The 21,966-nt window shown below is 51.7% G+C and overlaps 1 protein-coding gene across 1 annotated transcript in view; it reads left to right on the top strand.

Moving 5' to 3' along the window:
- Positions 1-2,616: 2,616 nt before the first annotated feature.
- The window catches only part of PADI1 (peptidyl arginine deiminase 1), a 40,304-nt gene continuing 20,954 nt past the window's right edge, over positions 2,617-21,966 (top strand). Inside the window, exons 1-4 of the mRNA XM_003413135.4 lie at positions 2,617-3,071; positions 18,544-18,724; positions 20,166-20,238; positions 20,937-20,998. Of these exons, the coding sequence (XP_003413183.2) occupies positions 2,980-3,071; positions 18,544-18,724; positions 20,166-20,238; positions 20,937-20,998 (408 nt within the window). The 5' untranslated portion in view covers positions 2,617-2,979. The remainder of the gene's footprint in view (positions 3,072-18,543; positions 18,725-20,165; positions 20,239-20,936; positions 20,999-21,966) is intronic.

The following is a 21,966-nucleotide window of genomic DNA, read 5'->3' on the forward strand; positions in this document are numbered from 1 at the left end:
ATCTAGTACCAGTGACAAACCCACCTAGGTCCAGATGGACTGAACTCAACTCCTGGCTTAGCCACTTCCCAGCTCTGGAGCTTGGGAGAGTCCCCTAACACCTCTGTGACTCAGTTTCCTTGTCTGTAAAATGGAGATAGCGGCAGTACCTGCCGCCTGGGACTGTTGAGGGCATTAGATAGGTCAGTATACGCAAGGGCTTAGAACAGTGCCTGGTGCACGGCGAGAACTAGCATCATCGCCATTGCTATCATCATCATCATCACATCATCATCTTCATCTTTGCAGATGCTCTTTATGCACCAACCCCCTTCCTACCTTTTCCCAGTCAGTTCACCCATCCACCCACCCCTCCACCCCCCCATCCACCCACCCATCCATCCATCCATCCATCCATCCATCCATCCATCCATCCATCCATCCATCCATCCATCCATCCAGTCTTTTCCAGTGGGAACATACTCAAGTGCTCTTCAGAAACCTACTTTTTCCACTCCACATTATATCGTTATGCAAAATGGCCCAGGTCCTGGTTAACAGGGGAGGTAGGTGGTGGAAACCATTGCCATCCCTGAAGTGCTGTTTTGCTGGGCTCCGTATCCATGGGGTAAACCTAGATTCAGCCTTGATGTCTTTAGGTGTAATGAACTTTACAGATCAAGAGCATTTGCAATCAGATGCGTTACCAATATAAGAAAAGGACCTCATTCCAGAAAAAGCTTTGAAATAAGAAATAACCAAATAGATGTCTATGCCATTTTTGTTTCCTGTCTCCCTAAGCAGGCTGGGGGCTCCCGGAGGCAGGGATTGTGTCCTCTGCACCAGACTGAAAGTTCTCCAGGCAGGAAGTGTTCTTCTCTCTCCATCTCTCTCACTGCAGCCTTCCTACCCCAGACCTGTGGACAGGGACGTTCTGGTTTGTGTGTCCTTTACCCCGCTTTCTATGATGGCCTCCTGGACTAAAAGAACCCCATGACTGAGGAGGCATGCCCTGTGATTTCTGGAGGACACACCTCTTCATCACCCCCAAGGCCCATTTTAGAGGGGACATGTCACCTACAATTTGTCATCTCTACTCAAACGTCAAACGTCTAGTAGACATTTCACATTTAACAGGTCCAACATGGCCCACCTCTGGTCTTTTCCACCTCACTTGATGACAACCCCATCCTTTCAGTTCCTCCCACCAAAAACTCCAGTAGTCCTTGACTCCTCTCTTTCTCTCACAGCCACATCCAATTCCTCAGCAGAACTTGTCAGCTCTACCTTCAAAATATGTTCAGAATCCCTGGGACTCTCACCACCCTCCCTGAGACCAAGCCACCGTCATCTTTCTCCCAGATGATGAAAGAGCCTTGTTGCACCATCTAACCTGATGCACGTTTTACTTATTTACCTGTTTGTTGTCGGTCTCCCACCAGAATATAAATGCCAGCAGAGCAGGGATGTGGTCTGTTTTAGCCATAGCTGTATCCGCCTTGCCAAAAAGAGTGTCTAATGCGCAACAACATTTTTCAAATGAATGAATGAAAATCTACAAACACCCTCAGAACAGGCTGGAGCCAGAGCTTTCGGTTTTGAGTTGAAAGGAAGGGGATTCTAGAAACAGATCTGCCCTCCCTGGCCCACTGATCTGAGCTCCTTTTCAAGTTGCCTCCTCTCTGGTTGGCCAAGGATGCTCACCTGGGATGGCTTCTGCCATCTCTGGAGTCAGGGCACCTTTTGGGGCGTGGCAAAGTGTGGTGGGTCAGGTGGATGGGTTCAAGTTCTACCTCTATCACTTACTAGCAGTGTAATCTTGAGCCATGCTTCTCTTACCTAAAAAGTAAAGATACTAGTAATGGTTGCTCCACTGCTCGTTTGTCAGTTTGTCGTACTGTGGTGGCTTGCATATTGCTATGATACTGGAAACTATACCACCAATATTTCAAATACCAACAGGGTCACCCATGGTGGACAGGTTTCAGCAGAGCTTCAAGACTGAGACGGAGTAGGAAGAAAGGCCTAGTGATTTACTTCTGAAAATCAGCCAGTGAAAACCTTATGGATCACAACAGAATATTATCTGATAAAGTGCTGGAAGGCACTCAAACTATACTGTGGCTGCAACAATGGACTCGGGCATACCAGTGATCATGAAGATGGTGCAGAACAACGTTTTGTTCTATTGTCCAAGGGGTTCACGAGCCAGAGCTGCCTAGCAACTAACAACAGTAATGGTTGCTATCATTTCTCATGGTGGATACTAGGTGCCAGGCACCGTGCTAATCGCCTTACACTTATCTCATGTAATCCTTACATCAACCCAGTGGAACGGGCACTATTGTTACAACCACTGTTTTGCATATGAGGAAACTGAGCCACAGAAAGGTTAAGTAACTTGTGCAAGGTCACACAGATTGTAAGAGGCAGAGCCAGGATTTGAACTCAGGCAGTGAGTCCACTGTAATTTATAGGCTCCCTGACATGTTAGCATATGAGATAAAATCTTTAAACTGCCTAGCTGGTGCCTGGCACATAGTCAGCCCCCAGGAAATGCTGATGATTGTCATTATGCTGTGGATTCAGGCTCACCCACTGCTCAGCCTGAAAAAAAAAAAAGAAGAGTGAGGATAGATAGAGGCAAAGCTGGAGAAGAAGGAGCTGGGTGTTGCAGGGGAGCTCCTGCTCCACTGGGGGACCCTAGATGAAGTAGCCCCTTTTCCCCATTCCCCAGAGAGGCCTCGGACTGGTGGATGGGTGGATGCCTTCTCCCGGGCCTCCCAGATTGACAGGCTTGAAGAGGGCCAGGCATGGAGCCAGGAGGTGGGGACTCTAGGTCACAGGGTGAAATTAAAAGGGAGGAGGAGAGCATCAGCCCATTAGAACTCACATATCTTCCTGGTGAAAAGGTGCCCAGGAGAGGAGCTTGGGGCCAGGGTGTGCGGCCAGGGAGTCAGGGCCGGAGCTCATCTTGGAGGTCGGTGGCTGGGAGACAAGATGGCTGCACAGAGAGCTGTGGAGCTGTCCCTGAAGAAGCCTACCTATGCCGTGTGTGTGGTGGGAGTTGAGACGCTTGTGGACATTCACAGGTGAGAGCTAGGAGGTGCCCACCTGACTGCAGAGGACTGGGCTAGAATGGAGGTCTCTGAGGCAATGGGGTGGGCATCCGTAGATGAATCAAGCCTGTTGGAGGATGCTGGCAGGAGGCTGGTTGTTTCGATAGCAAAAAAGATGGAGTTGGCTGTGGAGCCTGAGAGGGAGGGGTAGGGTGCCAGGTCTGCACCTGGGCTCCGGCTCCTGGGCACTGTGGTTAGGATTTTAACCTTGGGCCCCCGGATCTGGGATCTGGCCTCAGGTTTCTATCTCTGAGCCCTGGGCTCCAGGCTCTGGTCCTTGGGACCAGGCTTTGGGGGTCTGGGCTCTGGGTGCAGATGTCTGAGTGGAACTTGTCATTTGTCTCACCTGGGGTGTCAGAATGAGTCGTTGCTCAGGAATTGAACAGGAGTGGGCCTCCCCTCCTCTTCTTCAATGTCTTGCCTCAACTCTGAGGCTGGGTGGGAGCTGAATCCTTGGAGACCAGCCAGGGGCAATGAGGGTGATTGGGATGAGGAGGGAGTGGTTAGGGGACTAATCCCTCATATGGGCTCATACAGGAAGAAAACTTGGAGCGAGGCCTGGCACTTGCTGTGATCAGAGACGGATTACCCAATAAGCAAGGTACGCACGGGCTTACCTGTGCTTACTCACTAATCTGTAGTGCGTAATTTCACCCATTTTTTTTGCCGTATCAAGGATGTAGTGAAACCCTTGTGAAATTGTGCACTACAGATTAGTAAGTAAAAACAATTAAGCCTGTGGGTACCTTGCTTACTGTAATCCAGCGCACACCCTGCCTACTGGTTAATCCACTCCTGGCCATGATGGTGATGACGATGGCAGTGGTGGGGGCAATGATGACCTCTGAAGGGACAGCAGAAGCATCAGTTTCTGTTGGCCCAAGTTCTTCTGTCTTGGCTGAGCCTCAGTTTCCCCACCTGGCCACTGGAGAGTTGAACTTGGTGATCTCTGGGGGCCTTTATAGCTCTGAAAGACTGTCTATGGCTTCCATCTCTGCTGGACCAGATGGGGCTGGGCCCCTGTGGGTGGTGGCCTAGATGGGCCCCACTCCAAGAGGAGCTGGGGGTTCCGCAATGAGTCGTCAGAGCTGTAAGCACCTCCGATTTCTGGGGCACCCACCATGAAAGACCCTTTACAGACATGGTCTCATTGATGCTCCTTCAAATCCTATAAGATTGGTGCTATTGTTTTCCCATTTGTCAGATGAGGAAACTGAGGCTCAGCCCCATAGCTTTTAGACCTGTGCTCTCCGAGTTGGTTAAGTTACGTTGGGCCCTGCTCCTTACCTGCCCTCAGATCAGCCTCTTTGGGGAGTTGCTCTGCCCCAGAAGTCTTTCCTGCCCCTCTCAGGAAGTGGCCTGAGGTCCCAGTGGCAGGGCTGGAGAGAAAAGTCAGGAGTCCTGGAGACCAGACCTTGACTTTAAGTCGCTGGTGGGATCCCTACTATGTGGGCTGATTCTCTAGGACCAGAGGAGATTCCATTTTCTCCTGCCCTTTTAACATAGCAGATTTAGAAAAACAAAAAACCAGGATGCCCAGTTCAATTTGAATTTCAGATAAACAACAACAAAATTTTAGAATAAGTATATCCCAAACATTGCATGGGACATACTTATGCTTAAAAAAATTTTATTGTCTATCTGAAATGCCAGTTTAACTAAGCATCTTGTATTTTATCTAGCAACCTCACTTTAACACCAGGAGCAAAGAAGGGCATCTCTCATCTGAGGGGATGGCTGTTTCTGGAAGGTAATTTCAGAACCTCAGGCAGGCCCTCCATGGTGCTGCTGTCTAAGGCCAGAAGCATTTGGCTGGGAGCCAGGACACCTGGGTTCTGGTCGCAGCTCTGCCATTGACTTACTCTCTGACTTGGAGCAAGTCACTGGCTCTCTCTGGATCTCATTTCCTCAACTGAGCTCAGACAAGAGCTGAGTTCCCTTTGTAGTTCAGCTTAGAGGTAAAGAGAGTAGATTCTGGAGTTGGACAGATGTGGGTTCTAATCCTGGCTCTGTTTGTGGCTGTATGACCTTGGGACAAGTTGCTGTACTTCTCTGAGCCTCAGTTTCCTCATCTAACAAATGAGGGAACAAAAGCACTGATCTTAGTGGGCTTGGGGGAGCAAAAATGAGACAGTGTGTGTATAAGACCTTGCATGGTGGGTGCCCCATAGCTCTGATGGCTCTGTGGTCCCGTTTTCCTCCACTATCTGTTATTCCCACTGCACCTCAGAGGACTGAAGGAGCAGATGAGAGATCAGGATGTCTGTGGTGGGAGCACAGGGCAGGGCTGTCTATAAAGATACTTTGGAATTGCTAAGCCCTTTAGCACCCTCATATGTGGGGCCCTGACTCAGCCGAGGGGCGAGAGGAAGCTGCCTGGGTTGTTCATCACTGCTGTCCCTTGGCTGCCAGATTTAGCAAGGAAAAATACAGGACACCCAGTTAAATTTGAATTTCAGATAAACGACAAAAAATTTTAATATAAGTATATCCCAAACATTGTATGGGATATACTTACGCTAAAAAAACTTATTGTTTACCTGAAATTCCAGTTTAACTAATCATCTTGTATTTTGTCTAACGCCTTACTTTAATACAAGTAGCAGAGAGAGACGTCTCGCATCTGAGAGGATAGCTGGGAGAGGGGTGAGGAGAGGGGTGACTGCTTCAGGGTCCTGAGTTGAGTACTATGAGGAACTTCTACCCAAAAGCCCTTCAGGAAGCTTTGCCCTGGGTGTTGGTGATGAGTAGGGTCATAGCCACTGAGAGTCTCTAAACTAGAAACAGGAGCTTATTCTGCAGCAAGTTGGTTTAAGATTAGACTTAAGGAAGAACTTCCTGCCAGTGAGGCCGGGATAGGTGGAGGAAGAGGTCATGGAATTGTCAACCTGGGAGGGATTTAAAGAGGAGGCTGCAGCTCACTCCAGGAGGAAGGGGATACATTGATGATGAACTTGGGGCTCCCTCACCTGTGTTGCCAGGTGCCTGGCTCACGGTGAGGCCAGGCAAGGGGTTTCTAATAGCCTTGCTGCTAGGTGAGGGGAAGGCCTCAGACGAGGGGTGTGCCAGTCACCTGAGCTGCCCGAGTCTGAGCCCTCTGGGAGAGCCGGTGGAGATGGGAGTGGGGTGACATCACGGGAAGTGATCAATTCCCTGGGGTGCTGCATCAACTGGTTATTTGGAGAAATATTTGTTTTCGGGGTGGTTGTGCACCTCAAGGTGTCCCAACTTGAGGAACCTTTAGGAACCCCCTGACTCAAAATGTGTTGCAGATTGCACTCCCACACCCCAGAGGGCTAACTCCCTGCACTGGACTCTGGACCTCAGCGGGCTAGCACCACACCCTGACCCCACGGTGCAGTGAGCTAGCTCCCCACCCTGACCCCACACTCCAGCTAGCTAGCTTCCCATCCTGACCCCAAGCCTCAGCGGATTAGCTCCCTACCCTGACCCTACACCCCAGCAGGTTAGCTCCCCACCCTGACCCTACATTCCAGTGAATGAGCGCCCCATCCTGACCCTCATGTCTCAGCAGGCTTGCTTCCTACCCTTACCCCACATCCCAGGGGGTTAGCTCCCCACCTTGACTCTATACCCCTATGGGTCAGTTCCCTACCTTGACCCCCACACTTCAGCGAGCTAGCTCCCCACCCTGATCCTCACACTCCAGCAGGTTAGCTCCCTACCCTGACCCCACACCCCGACCCCACACCCCGGGGGGTTATATTCCCACCCTGAGCCCCTGGGTCTGGTCAGACTGCCCTGGAAGTCCCTTTGCTTGGAAGCTTTGAGGTGGCCCCAGAGGGCTCATGCCAACAGAAAGAGGGGACAGCATAAGGACCTCTCAGCAGTCTATCCTGTCCCTCCTTGTCCATCCAGAGGCCACAATGATGGGCATGGAGGAGAAGGCTGGCTGGGCAGGGCATGGGCATAGTCTCCTGGACTCTTCCCAAGCTTCCCATCCCAATAAAGCACCAAAAACTTGGAGAAGTACAGGGCGGATGGACTTTGCAGGGCCAGAGAGAGCCCCAGGCTGCTTCCACTTGCTTAGACTCCCGGTATTTCAAAAAACAAAAATGCCAAAACAGAGTTATAAAACTTGTGGTATATAAATTTTTAATGTTACACTGAGTAAATGAATGCTTTGAACTCACACAGAAGGACAATGAAGCATAATTGTGCTCCACACAGGATGATTACAGGATTGATGCCAGCAATAACTCACAGTGACTGACAGGCTCCAAGTACCGGGTTGGGACACGGGGTTAGAGCTGGGTGAGCACCTCTCTTCCTTGTGCCATCCTGTTGCGGCGTCTCTGCGACAGGAATGACACCCTTATTTGGAGGTAATGTTCAAAGTTTAAATTTGAGGGTTCCTGGAGAATATGAGGCCGGAGTCTCGCATAAGTTCCCTGAGCTTGTGAAAGCCCCAGGAGTTGTAGACTCTGGACTTGGAGTGGTGGAGTGCACCATTTTTGAATCCTACAAGATTGGTGGCATAGTAGCTAAGAGCTCAGCTGCTAACCAAAAGGTTGGCCATTCAAATTCACCAGCCGCTCCTTGGAAACCCTATGGGGGCGGTTCTACTCTGTCCTATAGGGTTGGTAAGAGTCAGAACCGACTCCACGGCACTTAACAACAAGATTGGTACCAAGAAGGGCCTCAGAGGTCAGCCACCCCTTAGTTCTGCACATGTCCTACTTCCCTGGGTCCCAGCTGCTCCCCGCCGTTTTAAGAGCATCTCTGATCCAGCTCAGAGCCCCTTGTCTTCACTCCATCCTTCCCTCTCCAGCCCCCTTGTCCCATCCCCCCCTCTTCCCATCATTTCTTGGATTCCAGTCCTGGAATCTGTCCTTATTCCTTCCCTTCTCCTCTTGCCTTCTCAGCTCCCATCACTTCAAAGCCCCAGTTCTCTCTTGGCCTCCCTAGCCCCTACCCTTCCTTTCACGAGGGGTCAGGGGCCAGCTAGGACCGGAGGGGCCCGAGATAAGCCAGACACAGACCCTGCTTTCCTGACCTGTGGACCCTGAGAGAAGATTCCAGATGGGAGGAATGGAGGGGGTGGTCGCTCACTTGTGATTTTATAGATTCTTTCCTAAATATTTTCCCTGAGATACTATTCTTTCCTTTGCTGTCTAAAGAAGCTCCCAGTCTCTTCTATATGGATTTGAGCAGCTTCCCACGTCTGCCAAGTGGTTCCACCCTTTAAAGATGTGGGGTGTGGGATGTGGGGTGGGAACAAATGGGAAAATCTGCACTTGGCTGAAGACAACAGCACCTAGTGAGGCCTGGGAGGTGGGCCCAGCTTTGAGCTGGGGGATTCCAAAACTCCATCCAGGTAGAGTGCCGGCACCTGGGCCCTTGGAGCTGGACTGCGGCTCAGGAAGCTGGGATTTGCTGGGTCCCCTTAGGGGCCTGGCCTCTCAGGCAGTACAGTACATTACCCCCACTCTCATGCCCTCCCCAGTCTCTGTCAGCCACAACCGGCCCCCAGGGGGAACAAAGGGAAAACCAAGCCAAAAGCAGGGTCAGGAGCTGGGGGACAGGGAGCAGATGACTGGGTATCTGAGCCACCCCCTCCCATTGCCCAGCCTCCAAATGCCCCCAGGCCCCAGAAGAGAGAACCAGAGGCCACTCACACTGCATTTGAGTCTAAGGTCCTCGAAGCCCTGCCAAGCCCTTCTCCATCACACCTTCCCAACCATGTTCATAAACACCCTCCTCCCCACGCCCCTGCCTGGGTCTCCAGCTCTGTACTTACTGGTAGGGGTGGGTGGGGGTAAGACCACAAACTCTGCAGTAGGATCCTGCAGAGGGTGCAGCTGGTGTGGTCTGAGCCCAGGCTGGGTGCCAAGGCTGCTGGACATAAGGGAAGGTGAGCTGGGGCTTTGACTTGGGCAAGGAGGAAGGAAGGCCGTTCCTTTCCCAAATCCACAGGCACCATCCTGACTGGTTCCATAGAAGGAAGCCCGTGGTGGAAGATCTGAGAGTTCAGTTCACTAACAGGATGGCCTCAGGCTAGGGGGTCAGCCTGGTTCTTACAAACTGTGTGGCCTTGGACCATTCACTTCACCTCTCTGAGCCTTTCTGCTACCTTAACCCACCAGTTGCCATTGAGTCGATTCTAACTTATGGCTGCCTCATGTGTGTCAGAGTAGAACTCCCCTCCATAGGGTTTTCAATGGCTGATTTTTTGAAAGTAGATCATGCCAGGCCTTTCTTCTGAGGTGCCTCTAGGTAGACTTGAACCACCAACCTTTCAGTTCATTAACTGTTTGTACCAGCCAGGGACTCCTCCCATGGTGGGTAGAGATAATATCATTTGTTGTTTGTACTATTAAAAGCTGGCATCTTTGTTTCCTTCATTGTATAGATGAGGAAACTGAGGAGTTTTGTAATTCACAGAGCACAGGCATGCTTTTCTCCACTTTACAGATGGGGAAACCAAGGCTGAGAGAAGTCACTCCTGATTCTGACTCTAAATTCAGGATCCTTTCAGAAAAGTTCTGTTCTTCAGCTCCCATCTACACCTTTTGGGGAGGCCAGTGGGTGGAAGCTGCCCACCATCCCTCCCCTCCAGCCTTCCTTCCTAGGTCTCTGGGTGTGTCCCTCCCAGAGCAATTAATGGGTCATAATGCACCCATGATGGTTATCTCTGAGAAGGAGGCAAGGAGGGAGCAGACATAGCCACACCCTGTGTGAGTCTAGCCTTTGGAGAAAATACCTGCCCATATCTATGGGGTGTCAGCCATAGTTCTCCCCGGCCTCTGTCAGCCATGCCAGCCCCTGGGGTGGACCAAAGGGAAAGCCAAAGCCAGGGTCAGGAGCTGGGGGGTAGACGATGGGGTGTCTGAGCCACTCCTCCCACTGCCCAGCACCCATGATTCCCATTACATATAACCTTCTGTGGCCTTTGCCCTATTGCAGTCATTTAACAAACCTGGGCAACTGCTGTGTGCCAGGTGCTGTGTTGGGCTCCAGCACTTGGAGATTAATGAAGCCTATGCCTGCCCGCGAAGGCTCCCATCTTAGTCAGGGAGATGAGAAAGATGCTGACGGTCAAAGCACACAGGGTGAGTGATATATGTGAAGAAATGCCAGGCGTTAGGGTCCCCCTCCCTTGGGGAAGAGGTGTCTCGGTCACCCAGGGCAGAAGAATGAATGGATGTACAGGAACCGGCCAGGACAAGAGGAGAGAGGTGGCCCCTGGCAGGGGGAATGGTGTATGCACCATCATCTGGGATTCTACTATGTTTCTGGGTCAGCACTGCAGGTGAGCTTTGGAGTTAGAGACAAGTGGGGCTAAACCCCAGCTCTGCCACTTACCCTCTGTGTGATCTCTGAATGTCAGTTCATTTTCTGTAAAGTGGAGAAAAGGATAATAACGTCCCTGCTCAGAAGCCAGGGGCCGTGAGGATGGAATCAGAATGGATTCTGTAGACTGTGATGTACCTGCCCTGTGTGAACCCCACAGGGGCAGGGGTGATTCAGCTCCGTTTTCCCAGTGCCCAGCACCGTGCCTGACACATAGCAGGTGCTCAGGGTGTGTGTTGAGGTAGAGCAGCTAGCAACACAAATGGAAGCCCCAGGTGCTCCTGGGGAGCTGCAGTCCTTTAGAACCGGAGTCCAAGGGGGGCTGGACCAGCACAGGGTAGAGAGGAACAAGTGAGGGAGTGAACTGAAAGAGAAGAGAGAGGAAGGGGTATTAGCAGATAAAGAGCTGTCTGCGAAGTTGAAGATGGTGATGGTGACAGTGATGATGCTAAAAAACACATATGTAGCCCTGACCATGTGCTAGGCTCTGTTCTAAACCTTGTATACGCTGACCTATCTAATCGTCACAACAGTCCTAGGTGGCAAGTACTGCTACCATCCCTGTTTTACAGATAAGAAAACTGAGACCCAGAGGAATTAAGGGACCCTCTCAGGTCCAGAGCTGGTAAGTGGCTGAGCCAGGATTTGCGCTCAGTCCATCTGGTCTTAGGTGGGTTTGTGATTGCTCACTAGATCCCTGGGAGATAGACTATGGGGACTTGGCTCTCCAGCCAGACCCTCAGCTCCCAGCAGAATGACTCATGGAGCTGGCTGAACTAGAAAGAGCTTGCCAGCCCTCCCCTCTTGCTCATGGGAGGCACCTCCGGGGCTTATGGCAGGTGGAGGCTGGCAGGTGTGCCAAGAAGCCATGGTGGTGGCTGGCCTGGTCTGCCCCAGGGTCACCCATTGGCTTGGTCTTTGGCCTTTCTGTCGGTTCTGCATTATGTTCTGGGTTATTCTCCCCTTGCACCCCTCCACTCCCTAAGCACAATGCCCTAAACACCCATCAAGGGCACACTGGTCCTCTGCCAACCCCACCCACCCAGCTGGAGGCTGGTAGCACCATTCTGCCCTCCCCGTCCCCAACCCTAGGCTTTGCTACCAAGGGCTGGTGAGGTCCAAGCTGCAGGGCAAGATGAAAGGCGTGGAAAGAACTTCCCTGAGACTGCTGTGTTTCTCCTTTCCGCAGGAAAAAAACCAGGTGGTAAATTTCCAAGTAGTTGAGATAAGGTGTGGCCTGCATAGCCCCAGAGGGTAGAAGCTTCTCGGGGGCAGGCTGCTACCGGGCAAAAGGGAACACTTTATACTTACCTGAGCTGTCAAAGCACAGGTGTGAGGTAGTGAGCTGTCTGTCACCAGAAGTGTTCAAGCAAGGAGTGCTGCACTGGGCTGGGGGCTGGGCAAGATGACCTGCGAGGCCCCTCTCTGACTCAAGGCTTAGAGCAGATGTACCAGTCTTGTCATCCTAGGAGGGGCAGGGGCCAGAAGATCATGGGTGCCATCCTCCTGACCTTTGCCAACCTCTCCCAAGGCCCCTGCAAGGTGTGGGGGTGGGGCAGGGTATGGTTTCCTGCTTGAGGCCTCACCTGCCTCTTCTGAGGAACCACACCGAAGGGCTTGTTTAGCAAAGTTTCAGCATTTTCCTCTTTCTTCCTCACACCCTCCCTGACTCCTTCTGCCCTCCAGTCCCCCACAGGAGCTTGCCAGGGCACACACATTCATTTTAATGTCCACTGGGACAGCAAAAAGATAGAAGACAAAACTGCTGCTCCTTCCTCCCTTTGCCAGCTGTGTGACCCTAGGAAAGTTGCTTAACTTCTCAGAGAAGATATCTTCATCTGTTACATGGAAACACTAACACCTACCTGGCTGGGTTGCTGTGAGGTTTGGGTGAGATCTTGGGTATCAAAAGCCCAGCAGGTGCCTGGCACATAGTTTAAAAAAAAAAAAAGCAAAAAACCTTTGCCATTGAGTTGATTGCAACTCATGATGACCTGATGTGTAGCAGAATAGAACCGCTCCATAGGGTTTTCTTGGCTGTAAATCGTTACAGAAGCAGATTGCCAGGCCTTTCTTTCTAGGTGCCACTGGGTGGGTTCGAACCGACAACCTTTAGGTTAGTAGTCAAGTACAAACTGTTTGCACTACCCAGGGGCTCTTGGCACATAGTAGGCTCTTGAAAATGTGGGCCCTTCCTCCACCCCAATATTACTGATGCTATCCTTATGCCGAAACTGGTGAGGGACACATACCTTGCCAAACCAAGTGGAGATGGCTGGAAACATACCACTGATTTTCAAATCCCTCATCCCACTCTCTGTGCCTCTTTTTGTGAGATTCTCTAAGAATTTACTCCATTCTCCCTGTAGCCTCTTTACCAAACCTGGTGTAGCCGGCCCTGAACTGGGAGGGGGTGCAGGGACATTGCAGGGTGAGTCAGGCAGGCTGCCGCTCTGGGTGGCACAGGCTGACTGGGAATGGGCCTCAAGAAAGGTCTGACCAAGTGTGCGGGGACACAGAGGGGAGCACATGGAATTTTGGCAGAGTGGGTGTTGGGGGTCTCTGGGAAGAGTAACTGTAACAGCAATGGTGTATTTAACATTTATTAAGCACCTACTGTGTACCAAATGGAGTCCCTGGGCGGTGTAAATGGTTTAACTCACTAGGCTGCTAATTGAAAGGTTGGAGGTTAGAGTCCTCCAAGAAGCGCCTTGGAAGGAAGGCGTGGTGATCTGCTCCTGAAAAATCAACCATTGAAAACCCTGTGGAGCACAGTTCTACTTTGACGCGCATGGAGTTACCGTAAGTTGGAGTCAACTCGACGGCAACTGTTTTGTGTGTGTGTGTGTGTGTGTGCACCAAACCTTTGAATGCATCAAAAAAAAAAAACCAGTAGCAGTCGAATGAATTCTGACTCAGAGCGCCCTATAGGGCAGAGTAGAACTGTCCCATAGGGTTTCCAAGGAGCGGCTGTTGGATTTGAACTGCTGACCTTTTGGGTAATCACTTTGCTACCAGGGCATTCTCTTATACAATCCCCCCAACAGCCCTAGGAAGTAGCTCTTTGAATTACATCTAGAGCAGGTGAGAACTGGATCTGAGGCCACCCTCCATGTAGAGCTCACGCTCCATGTAGAGCTCGCACTCCACTGCACGGAGGAGGTGGTGTTGGAGATGGGTCTCAAAGAATGCAAAGATTCCCCCAGCAGAGACAGGGGAAGGGTGCTGGCTCATCAGCAGAACAACGGATGGTGCTAGAGACGGTAATGATTACAAGCCTGGGCGACCCACTCCTGTAATGGTCATAGTTAGAGTCCCTTTCATTTAAAAGAAGCCCTGATGGCACAGTGGTTAAAGCGCTCAGACGCCAACCGAAAAGTAGGCGGTTTGAACCCACCAGCTGCTCCTTGGGAGAACGATGTGGCAGGCTGCTTCCATAAAGATTACAGCCTTGGAAACCCTGTGGGGCAGTGCTACTCTGTCCTATAGGGTCGCGGTGAGTCGGAATTGACTCAAGGGCAGAGGGTTTCTTTTTTGTTTTTGCTTTTTTCCATTTAAAGGGGCTCTTTCAAATCTGTAATCTCACTTGACTGTGGCTTTGAGGGTGTTCCAGGGCTGCACGCTTGGAGCTCGGCCAGGTCTGGGGGCTGCACCAGGACGCAGAAGCCAAGGGAAGCAACTGGGGAGGGCTAGCTTGAGAGGAGTCTGCAGGGCAGCTCCAGAGAGTTGGTGGAGCGGACTCCACTGTGGGCAGCCTGGGACTCACCCCAACTCCCATCCTTGCCGGTTATACCCCCTAGGGCAGCCCTTAATCCAAGGTCCCACCTGCAGATCTGGGGACCTCAGAGATGGGGGAAAGCAGTGTGAACCCCATTGCTGAGGTGGGGCTAGGATGCCAGCTTCTCTGGTGAGAAGCATCAGCTTCCTCCCTCCCATCCCCCTCCCTCACTGTCTTCGCATCTTCTGCTGGGATAACCGGAAGCTCTCCTGCACATTTTTCACTGTGAGAGGAAGCACGGTGAAGTTGACGTGGATGTGGCGATGGTGGTGAGCCTCCAAGGCAGAGGAATGATGAAGCTAGGACTAGGTCAGGCCCCTCCCAGAGAGCAGGTGAGACCTTCAGAGCAGGGACCTTGGCCCCGCCCATCAAGTGCCTCCTTCAAGAAGCCACCTTCCCCCAATGCCACCTAATGCAGGTGCTACCCACTCACCTGGCACCTCAGGGGAGAGAGAACAGAGACCATGAACCCAGCACCCCAGAGAGGGTGAAGTGAGTCATGAGCTACTGAGCAAGCTGGGGGAGCGGATCCAGCCTGCAGAAAGCTGTTCTGGGCTCGGAGGCCCCAACAGCCTTAGAGGAATTGCGTCGTTTCTTTTCTTTCCTCTTCGTTTATTTATTGGTTGATTGATTGATTGATTTGTCATTGTTGTTAGCTGCCATCATGCTGCTCCTGACTCATGGTGACCCATGCACAGTGGAACATAATTCTTCCTGGTCCTGCGCCATCTCCACGATCAGTCGCAGATCAGGCTGTTGTGATCCATTGGTTTTCAGAAGTAGATCACCAGGCCTTTCTTCCTGGTCCATCTTAGTCTAGAACTTTCTGGACTGCTGCCTCCAAGGATGTTGATCGTTGATCCAAGTAGAATGAAATTGTTGAGAACTTCGGTTTTTCTTCAAGATCAGATTTAATGGCAATACATTTATTGGGGAAAGAATTAACAGATTGGGATGCAAGCTCATTTGTTGAACCGTGGTTGAATTGTAGCCATAATTTGGCTATGGTTACACAAGAAGGCATTCTGTATGATCAATTGACTACAAAATTTACAGTAAAGAATGAACATATTGTCTTGGTTATCTAGTGCTGCTATAACAGAAATACCACAAGTGGATGGCTTCAACAAAGAAAAATTTATTTTCTCAGAGTCTAGGAGGCTAGAAGTCCAAATTCAGGGCATCAGCTCCAGGGGAAGGCTTTCTCTCTTTGTCGGCTCTGGAGGAAGGTCTTTCTTGTCAATCTTTCCCTAGATTAGGAGCTCCTCTGTGCAGGAACCCTGGGTCTAAAGGATGCGCTCTGCTCCCAGTGCTTCTTTCTTGGTGGTATGAGGTGCCCCCTCTCTGCTTGCTTCCCTTTCCTTTTATCTCTTGAGAGATATAAGGTGGTGCAGACCACACCCCGGGGAAACTCCCTTTACATTGGATCAGGGAAGTGACCTGGGTAAGGGCGTTACAATCCCTCCCTAATCATCTTTAACATAAAATTATAATCACAAAATGGAGGACAACCACAGAATATTAGGAATCGTGGCCTAACCAAGTTAATACACACATTTTTTGGGGGGATATAATTCAGTCCATGACACATATAGTGTATCATTACTGGTCTATTGTGTGCTACACGTCATTCGTATCTTTAACAGTTGTAATAAGCTTATGTATGGCACTGGGTGGGTGGGTTATGTATGTATGTATATGCACACATTTCCCAGTCAGAGAGCTGGTTGTTAAACCTGGGCTGGCACCCCTCTGCCTGGGCACCCCAGAGCTTGGAGGTCAGGGTGGGCCATGAGAAGGAGGCAGGAAAGGAGACAGGGAAGGAGAGGCCAGTGAGGTAAGCGGAGAGCAAGGAGAGGCTTGTGTCCCAGGGGCCAGGTGGCAAGAGTGTTTCAAGGAGGACAGACGATCACCTGGGACCAATGCCTCTGACAGGTCAAGCAAGAGGAGAGGACCATTTGCTTTGGCAATAGGGCAGTTTTGATGGCATGGCAGGGAGGAAGTCCGATTACAGGCAGGTTACAGAGCCATTGGGAAGGCCGAGCTGGACACTCAACTCCCAAGGAGTGTTCCTGTAAAGGGAGTCGAAGAAATGAGGGGATGGGCAGTCAGGAGAGAATTGGTTTTTTAGGATGGATGCAGTGTGTGCTCCATAAGGAGCCCTGGTGGCACAATTGTTGTGTTCTGCTGCTAACCAAAAGTCAGCGGTTTGAAACCACCACCACCAGCTGCTCTGAGAAGAGACCTGGCCATCTACTCCTGTAAATATTTCACTCTAGAAACCCTATGGGGGTAGTTCTACTCTGTCCTATAGGGTCCAACTCAACTGCACATAACAACAACGTACTCGATGAGAGAACGAGAAGGGACAAAGCTGGGATGATGCCCTTGAGTGGAGGTTAGGGGATGGGTCCAGAGCACCCAGGGAGGGTGAGAGCCCAGACAGTTCATCCACTGTCCCAAAAGGGCAGGCAGCAGCTGCTGGCTCAGCAGCAGGTGGGCTGGGAGATGAGGTGGGGGGACGAGGGAAGTGACCAGCTATGAGTGAGGGCAGGGTGGAGGTGAGCGAGGTTTCTAGAGGGAAGAGAAGGGATGGAATGGTTTTCTAGGGCACTGAAAGTGTGAATGGCCTGGGAAAGTGTTATGGGACTGCCGGATAGTGGCAAGGGCCACATGAGGTCAGTGGACACAAAGCTCAGTGAGCCGCCGTCAGCTGCGGGGGTACAAGTGCAGTGTAGGTGGGAGGTTGGATTTGTTTGTGGCTGGGTCTGGGACTTTGCCAGGCGGTATGACAGAGGGAGGAGTCCCTGGGTAGTGCCAGCGGTTAATGTGCTCGGCTGCTAAACGAAAAGATGGAGGTTCAACTTCACCTAGAGGTGCCTCAGAAGAAAGGCCTGGTGTTCTACTTCTGGAAAATCAGCCATTGGAAACCTTATGGAGCACAGTTCCACTCTGACACACACGGGGTCACCATGAGTCAGAGTTGACTTGATGGCAACTGGTCCTGATTTATGATGGAGGAAACGATGAGCAAGAGTTTAGGGTGGAGCAAGGGAGTGACTGCAAGGAGGGAACAGGGCATCTCGGCTGGCGGGGGGGAAAGAGAGAACATGAAGGAGTGAATGGGTGGGGAAAGGGGGTAGACAGTGTTCAGCCTTTGATGGGTGCAGGTCACAGTAAAGCTGAGAGATTGGTGGAGTCAGAGTATCAGAAGAAGTAAGGTAAAAGTTGAGGAGGTGGTGTCTGCGGCTTGTTTGTAGTGGGTGCAGTTCTCAGTGATCACCAAGTCTAGGGTACACGCGTGGGAGTGAGCGGCTGAGTCCAGGGAGGACAGGATCATTAAGAGAAAAGAGGTCAAGGGATTGAGGAGACAGAGCACCTCATCCCATCATCCACATGGTGACTAAACTAAAACGTGATGCCAGCAGCACTGGAGACAGTGGGCAGGACCTGCCACCCTCAAGGACTGAGGACAAAGTGACACAGGCTTTTCTGTAGATAGATGGTGGTAAAATTCACTTCAAAGCTGGGGGCTTATGGAGTAAAGGAAGGCAATGATCTGGAAGTGATGGTAAGGAGCAAGGGGGACCCCTGCGCACCTCTTGGCCCAGTGGTAGGAGAGAGTGGGGCAGAAACAGACAGCACTGAGGGGCCTGTCGGGAAGACCATGACTGCCGTGAGGGGCAGGTTTCTGCATGTAGGCCGAGGAAACACTTGCGTAAATGATGGAGAGTCGGGGGGATAGGACACGGAGTTGGATGAGAGGATGTGAGATGGGTGGTGATGGTGGCTCCAACTGCAATGACAGCAGTGGGAGTGGTGACAGGTGGTTGGCCAAGTACATTTCCTATTGGATTGGAAAGTGTGCAAGGGTCAGAGCAGAAAGAGACTTGGGGATAGGGGTAAGTGTGTGCACCAGTCTGGAGGTTTGCCATCTATGCTCTCTGGAGCCCTGGGATCCTGGGAGGTGCCTTAGAGGCTGCAGTGGGAGTGAAGGGATTAAACCACTGGGGTTCTGCCCATTCCCTCTCCCACCTAGCTTCCACAGGGCAGCACCCCTTTTGTCTGTCCCGGGTCCCACATGAGATTTCCTTTGACAAAAGGGCTCTGTGGCTTAAAGCTTAAGAACCATTGTGCTGATCCAACCTATTATGTTACAGATGGGGAGACTGAGGCCTGAGGGGAGTGGAGTGCCCAGGGTGGGTCACACAAGGAATCAGTGGAGAGCTGGGCTGGAGCCCGGGCTGCCTGAAGCCCAGCCAGGGTGGGTCTCCTGGCCAGCATCCACCAACACGGCTAGGGCTGCTGTCTGAATAGCCTGGCACCCAACCCCACCTCTCTCCCTCTCTGCAGGGATGTGCCCAAGGGTGCCAAGACCTTCGAGGTCACTGGGAGCTCCCAGGTGGAGGTCTTTGTGGTCTATGACCCGGCACGGGTGACGGAGCCCACGGGCAAGGCCCGCTGGCCCCTGGATACTAACGTGGATGTGATTGTGTCTGTGGACACAGCCAGTAAGGACTTAAATGATCTCAAGGTAAGAGGCCACTTCCTCACAGTAAGGGGCTAGATCTCCCACTCTACCCGCCATAGCACACCCCCATACACACATCACCCACTCAGCAAAACCCCACAAAGCTTCTCACACTTACATCCACATAACACATGCTAATACAGCCTCACAGATGCCAAAACACACAAACCGACCCACAGCCACAATGTCACATACACATATATACACAGGAATGTTGTTCGTTGCCAGTGAGTCAGCCCAGGAATCATAGCGATCCCATGCACAATGGAATGAAGCGCCGCCTGGTCCTGAGCCATCTCCACAATTGGTTGCGGATCAGATTGTTGTGATCCACAGGGTTTCCATTGGTGGATTTTTTGAAGTAGATCACCAGGCCTTTCTTTCTAGTCCTTCTTGGTCTGGGAGCTCTGCTGAAACCTGCTTACCACCATAGCAACACACAAGCCTCTGCTGACAGATGAATGGTGACTGCACATGAGGTGTGCATTGGCCAGGAATCGAACCCAGGTCTCTAGAATGGAAGATGAGAATTCTACCACTGAACCACCACTATCTGTATTCAGCCTACACACAGGCCCCCCAAAACAAGCACCTCCATATAGGCAGGACTCCATATCAACACCCTGTTCACACATATGCACAGACACATGTACATACCTTTACGTGTGCATGTCTCTCACACCTAAGCAAACCTTCTTTTATGCAGACAGCCCTAAGCATGGATGGTAGTCCGCACTCGGCCCAGCCCCAGGTACACACTCAGTGACCCAGTGAATCACTGATACAACCTTTTTCCTGACAGAGCAAAGGCCGGACCGTGCAATTGAGAACAGGGGCTCTGGAGTCTGCAGTGGGCTCAAGTCCCATCCCCCGTGTATTGGTTGCATGATTGCAGGCAGAGCCCTAGCGACCTCAGTACGAATGTGCTCTGTCTACTGGGGCCACCCTGAGGGCTAGTTTAGAGAACCTGGGTAGAGCACTTGGCTTGGGTGCTGGACCATGGTAAAGTTCAGTGACCATTGGCTGTTATTATGGGGTTGGGGCTATTGTTTCCATTTTACAGATGAAGAAACCGAGGCCTAGAGAAGTTGAGTAACTTATCTAAGACAAGATGACAGCTGCCTCTTCCCTGGTTCTCTCTGTCTGACATCCCCCAAAGGTCTAGCTGCTCCCCCTGGCATCTGCTCAACCCTCATTTCTCCACCCTGTCCCTGCCCCCTTGCTCCTCACACCAGCTCTGGAAACAGAAAGTGTCCACAGCCTCTCTTGTTGGAGCAGACAGCTCTGACTCCACACTGGGAGCCCACAAGTCTTGGTACCTCAGAGCCTGGGGGCTCCCACGCCTCCTCTCCTCTAAGAAGGGCTGCTGGAGTGTATCCCTCACCCCATCACCGCCTCTGAAGGTGATGGCCATGCTGGCTTAGGGTTGACCATCTCCCCACAGGTGAAGGTCTCCTACTTTGGGCAGCATGAAGACAGTGCCTTGGGCCATGGGGTGCTCTACGTCACTGGCGTTTGTAAGTACTACCTCTTCATATATCCCATCACCCCTCTAGGCTGGCTGTTTGAGGGTCTGAAGAGAGCCCTCTCCTTCTCTCGAGTGGAAGGCCCATGGCCAGCTTCTTCCACCATTGATGGAGCTTGGCTTCTACAGGAATCTTCAATCCACTCTAGAACCATGAGAATTGAGACCCAGTGATACATAGGGCTGCAAGAATCTAGAAACATCACTGCCCTTGGGCCAACAGTCGGACCCACAATAGACCTCCTCCACCCAGAGGTCCTTATATCATCCTTAATGGAACTCCAGGATCCTGCTCTGCAACTCTGGAGAGCCATGTGCGTCCCCCAGCCAGAACCCAGCCAGCTCCAGAACTGCAGTGTCTAGTTCTTTAGGGTATAATCACGAATCACCAGAGTCAAGGACCACCAACATATGATCTAGAAGTCTCAAGGCCACCAACAATTCAACCCCCACAGAGTAATTCAAAAGCCAAAGACTTGGGTCCCACCACACCCAGACCTATGAATGTCATCCACACCCTGAACCTCAGGGGGCTGCCACAAGGGTCTCCAGCTCTGGGTATTGTCCCCAGAGCAGGGCTTCCTGGTTCTCATGGGCTAGGAAGGCAGAGAAGCTTGCCCTGGCTAGACATTACGGGTATGAAGACAGGGCTGGGGGATCTACTGGCAGTCCATTTGCATCCCCTTCCAGACATCTCCCTCGATGTGGACACAGGCCGCACGGGCAAGGTGAAAAGAAGCCGAGGCAACAAGGTAAGACTCTCCTGGCTACCTCAAGACTGCAGAGGTGACAAGCTAACCTGCAGCTGGTCCTGGGACGCGGCAGGCCTTGTGGTATGCAACAGTAGCTTAGGATACCCATCCAGGGGCTGCCAAATTGCTGTAAGTGGGCATTAATCCATGCTGTGTGACTGGCATGCTATGTGGCTCCTAGAAAATAGCTTACATTCTCTGGTCTCCCTTGTGCCACCTTGGAATTGGGATTGGTTCTTTGGCTTGCTACCTTTTCTATTTTCTGATCTGTATTTGGACCTCTAAACATGGTAGATGTTTCGTAAATGGTTGTTGGATGACTGAATGAAGGCAAAAGAAGGCAAGGCTATTTCTAGGGGCTTGGTTGGAGGATGGCTGAGGCTTTTGGTAGAAGAGGCCGTGATGGTCAGCTCCAGCCAGACCCTGAAGATACTACCCTATGGGAAGTATCTAGAAGCTGTCCCGGGAGGAGTACAAGTTGTAGGGAAAGACCCTAGAGAGGCAGCCTGAATCATGAGACCTTATGGACAAGGTGGGCAGGGCTGCCATGGACGGCTGTGCAGGTTGTTCATTGCACAAGGCTAGCAGTAGTCCTGTGCTGCCCCACAGACCTAGGTTTGAATCTCATCTATGCAACTGGGCGCTAATCTCCTGGAGTTTCTCTTCTGTCTTCTATAAAATGGGGACGTGACCCCCACCTTGCAGGGTCTGGCAGGGGGATAAAGTGGAGGTGTGCCGGGGACAGTGTTGAACAGAGGCTGGTTCCAGCCATTTTTCCCACCTCAGCTTGGACCTCCTTACAGGGCCTATAGGACCACGGGTGGACATTAACTGGTCCTTGCAGGGGCCTCTGTAGGATGGGCCCCAGGAAAGTGCTGGGCATGAGGCAGGTCTCCCAGAGATTCTTCAGCCTCTCACTCCCATCAAGGTCAAGGTGGGGAGCCTCTGTCCCCCAGGCAGGGCCAAGT

This window comes from Loxodonta africana, chromosome 3 (assembly GCF_030014295.1).
Source record: "Loxodonta africana isolate mLoxAfr1 chromosome 3, mLoxAfr1.hap2, whole genome shotgun sequence".
In the NCBI taxonomy this organism is placed as follows: domain Eukaryota; kingdom Metazoa; phylum Chordata; class Mammalia; order Proboscidea; family Elephantidae; genus Loxodonta; species Loxodonta africana.